At 33.6% G+C, this 4,881-nt stretch overlaps 1 protein-coding gene across 2 annotated transcripts; it reads left to right on the top strand.

Moving 5' to 3' along the window:
• Positions 1–1,284: 1,284 nt before the first annotated feature.
• Positions 1,285–4,303, top strand: LOC145103121 (putative arabinosyltransferase ARAD1). Of its 2 annotated transcripts, none has more exons than XM_079040662.1 (3): positions 1,285–1,574; positions 1,701–2,866; positions 3,568–4,303. In XM_079040662.1, the coding sequence occupies exons 2-3, from the start codon at positions 1,991–1,993 to the stop codon at positions 4,087–4,089; spliced, it is 1,398 nt and encodes a 465-aa protein (XP_078896788.1). In that variant the 5' UTR covers positions 1,285–1,574; positions 1,701–1,990; the 3' UTR covers positions 4,090–4,303. The 2 variants fall into 2 exon arrangements, with proteins under 2 accessions (XP_078896788.1, XP_078896787.1); XM_079040661.1 differs by having other exon boundaries at positions 1,285–1,533.
• Positions 4,304–4,881: the final 578 nt, after the last annotated feature.

The following is a 4,881-nucleotide window of genomic DNA, read 5'->3' on the forward strand; positions in this document are numbered from 1 at the left end:
AGGTAGTGGTGATGTGTAGGTGATTGAGGTTACCGACTCCAACAAGGGATAAGTTGGGTTCAAGATCCACAGGTCGTCTGCTCCGACGAGGTCACCGACTGCAACGACACCTCCGACAATAGAGAAGAAAGAAAATCAAGGAATTGCTCAGTTCGAGGAAGGGAAGAACACACAAACAATTGTGGTTGTGGCTCTGAGTCACATCAAACGGATGACGCTCTTCTGCATTATTGTCGCCGATCTTCTGCACCATCAAACAAAGATAGTGGTGGTGGTTTCCGGCAAGAGAGATGGTTATCGATGTTGATTTCCAGTGAGAAAGAGGGAGACAAAGAGTTTGGGGGTGAGGGGTTGAGCCGATGAAGTATGTACGCTAGAGAGGTTAAAGGGTTAAGTGGGCCCAACATATATTAAAACATTTAATTTAATAGGTTAATAATAAAGGGAACAAATAAAATAATCAATTTTTGACATTGTAAGCCAACTAGGGATGAAATAAGTAATAAAATCATATTATAGGGATGGCCCGTGCAAAAAAAAAAAAAAAAAAAAAAACATTAGAGACCAAAAGTAAAGTTTTGGCAAATCACATGGACCACAATATTTCAATAATTTGTTCTTGCATGAAATCAAAATCGTAGGTAAAACTCTAACTAACACGTTAGAGAAACATTTCACACTCCCCATGTAATTCCAATGAATATTTTATATACTTTAACTAAATCTTTTGAAAAGTTATAATGGAAATTTATAAAAGGGTGTTTAAGATTTACTTTTAATCTCATAGGACTTTTAAACAAAAACATTTATGGACTTATGTTGGTAAGAAAAAAAGTGTTTTTTTTAAGTGTTTGGATTAATTTTTTTGATGTAAAAAAATCAATAAGTTAATAAGTTATTTCTTAAAAAAAATGATTGTCTTAGCTTATAAATGTTTTAAAAGGTATTTTTTACGACCCAAAAAATTATAAACAATTTTAAAAAATTACAAAAATCTTAACTTATTGAAATCGTTTTTTAAAGGTTAATAAGAAGTTATTTTAATGAATCTTTTTTAAAACAATTTTTTAACTTATTAACTTTTAAAAAGAACCAATAATTTAATAAATTATTTTTTAATAAATTCTCAAATACCCTTTAAAATTATATTTTTCATTTTCCAATTTTATATTTCTAAAACAATCATAATCGTATGCTAATTCAACATCACGCTCGTTTAACTTGTAATTATATTTTTAATCAATCACTTTGATCTATCTATAAGAAGTTGAGGACACCTGGTCTTTAGCAAGTAGCAACACGAGGACGGAATCAAAAGAACTTCTGTCAACATTTGGTCAGACTTCATCACGTTGAGCAACACACAAGCAACTCAGTATTTTACTCATTTTCATCTTTCACTAATTTAATAACCAAACTACGAATTTCAATAAACATCCAGATTCGGATTTCCCCGAATAACACCATCCCCAGTTGAACTGAATCTTTGTTTTCTTCTTTTCCACCTTTCATGGCGGCAGATCTCATTTTCAGGTAATGCTTCACGCATTCTCGTTTTCACTTTATCGATTACTGTAAGCATTAGCTCATCTTCTTCATTGTTAATCCGAGCTTCGATTGTTGATTTCAGATTCTTTATACATCAGTTTCATTGTAATGCTACTTGAGCTTGATTATACAGTGATCCTTCTGTTTTCCAGGTTGCATCTGTGCTGCTGAATCATCACAAGAACGAAAAGCCTGCACAAATTTCTTTCGTCGAGGGCTTGAAATCGAATGAAAACTCGGTTTTGTTGAGATTTTGTTTAATGCCAAATTGATATCAATAGGGTGTCAAGAACATAATTAGGTTTTCCCTTTAATCATTCTATTCTTCTCCTCCTGTTCATACAAAATTACTGCTAAAATTAAGCTGTTCTTGTTAATGGGTTTCTGCGCTTACCCTTTATAAGCAACTTACATCAGTCAAAATCGAGCTTATTTTTTCTCAATGACTTCAATCCCTGAAAAGCGGGTGTTCTCCTCACGTTTGCTTTCATTCTTGATCTTCATTTCAATGTTCTTCATACTCATTTCTTCATCACTCCTCTTTCGAATTGGTGACAATTCCTTAGTACCCAAATCAATTTACAACCTAATTGTTGTTAATAGTGTCGCAAATGAACCCAAATCGATTTCTTGCAAAGAAAAATGCCCCATCAAACCAGTTGCCTCTTGTGATCCAAATCAAGCTATTTTAAAAGTGTTTATGTACGATTTACCCCCAGATTTTCACTTTGGGCTATTAGGTTGGACAGGAAAACAAAACCAAATATGGCCAAATGTTGGTAACTTTAGTGAAATCCCTAAATACCCAGGTGGATTAAACTTACAACACAGTATAGAATATTGGCTCACACTTGATCTTTTATCATCAATCACTCAAAATGTTCCTCGATCTTGTTCCTCTATTCTTGTAGATAATTCGAGTCAAGCGGATATAATTTTTGTCCCCTTTTTTTCGTCTTTGAGTTACAATAGGCATTCTAAGATTCAAGGGAATGAGCAAAATAGTACTAATGATATCTTGCAAGAGAGGTTGGTGGAATATTTGAAGGGTAGAGATGAATGGAAAAGATTTGGAGGAAAAGATCATTTGATCATGGCTCATCACCCTAATAGTATGTTGATTGCTAGATGGAAATTGGGTTCCGCTATGTTTGTGCTTGCGGATTTCGGTAGATATTCCAATGAGATTGCAAATGTTGATAAAGATGTGATTGCTCCTTATAAACATGTTGTTAGGACTATCGATGCTAAAAAATCGCCTTCTTTTGAAGAACGCCCCACGTTGGTGTACTTCCAAGGAGCAATTTATCGAAAAGATGTGAGTTTTTTTTTTCTTTCATTTTATTATTTCCTTCGGATTTGAGTTTATGTTGATATGCAAAAATTTGTTGTATTATGTAATAACTCGTCCCACATGGATAGAAAGTAAGAATTATGACTCCTTTGTAAACCTAAAAAATTTCACCATTCCTGATTCCCATAAGAGACCGATTATTGACCATCTGAGAGACTGATTTTTTAGTCTTTAATACCTTTTTTCTTGTACTTCACGGTTAAGCGTCCTTAGACGAGAGTAGTACCAGAGACTTGATTATTGACCATCTGAGACTGATTTTACAGTCTTTAATACCTTTTTTCTTGTCCTCCACAGTGAAGCGTGTTTAGACCCGAGACTGCTTTTTCAGTCTTTAACACCTTTTTTCTTGTGTTCCACAGTTAAGCGTACTTAGACGAGAGTAGTACCAGATACTACTGATTATTGACTAGAGACTGATTTTTCAGTCTCTAATACCTTTTTTCTTGTACTCCACGGTTAAGCGTGCTTGTACGCGAGTAGTACTAGAATGGGTGACACCCCTGGGAAGTCCTAATGCCAGGTTGCCCAAAACGGACAATATTTCGGCACAATCGCTTGGAATGTTGCTAAAAATATTTATACGCGTCTTTATTTTTTCAATAAATTATTATTTTTTCCAAATTTAACGTTCGCTTAAATCCAAATTCTTATGTTTTTCACAGGGTGGAGTGATTCGTCAAGAATTATACTACCTAATGAAAGACGAAAAAGATGTGCATTTCACTTTCGGAAGTGCCATTGGAGGTGGGGTCCGCACGGCATCCACAGGGATGTCATCATCCAAATTCTGCCTCAACATTGCAGGAGACACACCTTCTTCAAATCGCCTTTTTGATGCAATTGTCAGCCATTGTGTTCCTGTTATCATTAGTGATGAAATCGAACTCCCATTTGAAGACATTCTTGACTACTCCAAATTTTCCATTTTTGTCCCTGCATCAGAAGCATGCAAAAAAGGGTACCTCTTGAAACTTCTCAGAGGGGTTAAAAAGGAAAAATGGACAGAAATGTGGGAAAATTTGAAGCAAATTGCACCACATTTTGAGTATGAGTATCCTTCGAAACCTGGAGATGCTGTTGACATGATTTGGAAAGCGGTTTCAAGAAAGATATCGAGTTTACATTATAAAACTCATAGGAAAAATAGATATAATAGGTCGCAAAAATTCTTGAATGCTCGTTAAATTACGCTTTTGCCCTTTTGGAAGATGAGTATTTTTATCTCCATACGATAGTAAGTTTTGTTGCACCAAAATGTTGTAATATTGGTGTAGACGACGAGTCATGTTCAATCCAGTATGTTATCTTGTTACACCAAAAAAAAAAAACATTTTTGAGTTGATTTATTTTTGTAAGTTTTATATATTTTAAAAAATATCCCATATGTTATTAGCGTTTTATGTTTTTTTACAACATTTTTGTTATGTAACTTATAAGTTAAAGAGTAAATTACATGAATGGTCCTATAGTTTAAGGTAATTTATGCGTTTGGTGCATAACTAATTTTTTAACTCCGAAGATAAGTTATAGAGTAAATTACACGAATAGTCCCTACTGCTTGTTTTTATTATGTTTTTGGTCACTGTCTTATATAAAAAGAATTATTTTGTCCTTGGTTTTTTAATTTATTTAAATAAATACACTCCCAACCACACCCTTTTCATCTTACTTTGTCAAATCCACCATTTTTCCCAATTTAAATAATAGTATTTTTAGGTAAGACAGAGACTAAACGCGTAACAAAAACAAATATTAGGGACCAAACATGTAACAAAAACAAACATTAGAGACTTTCCGAGTTAAAAACATAAATTAGGGACCAATAGCGCAAATTACCCCAAACCATAGAGACCATTCGTGTAATTTACTCTAAGTTATATTATTAAACAACTATAACCACAAAAATTCATCATACAAGTATAGTTACATGATTAATTAATGTATAACATAATCCCACATTTAAAATGTTTGCTATA

The sequence above is a fragment of the Lactuca serriola genome, chromosome 4 (genome assembly GCF_051521515.1).
Source record: "Lactuca serriola cultivar US96UC23 chromosome 4, Lser_US96UC23_V15, whole genome shotgun sequence".
In the NCBI taxonomy this organism is placed as follows: domain Eukaryota; kingdom Viridiplantae; phylum Streptophyta; class Magnoliopsida; order Asterales; family Asteraceae; genus Lactuca; species Lactuca serriola.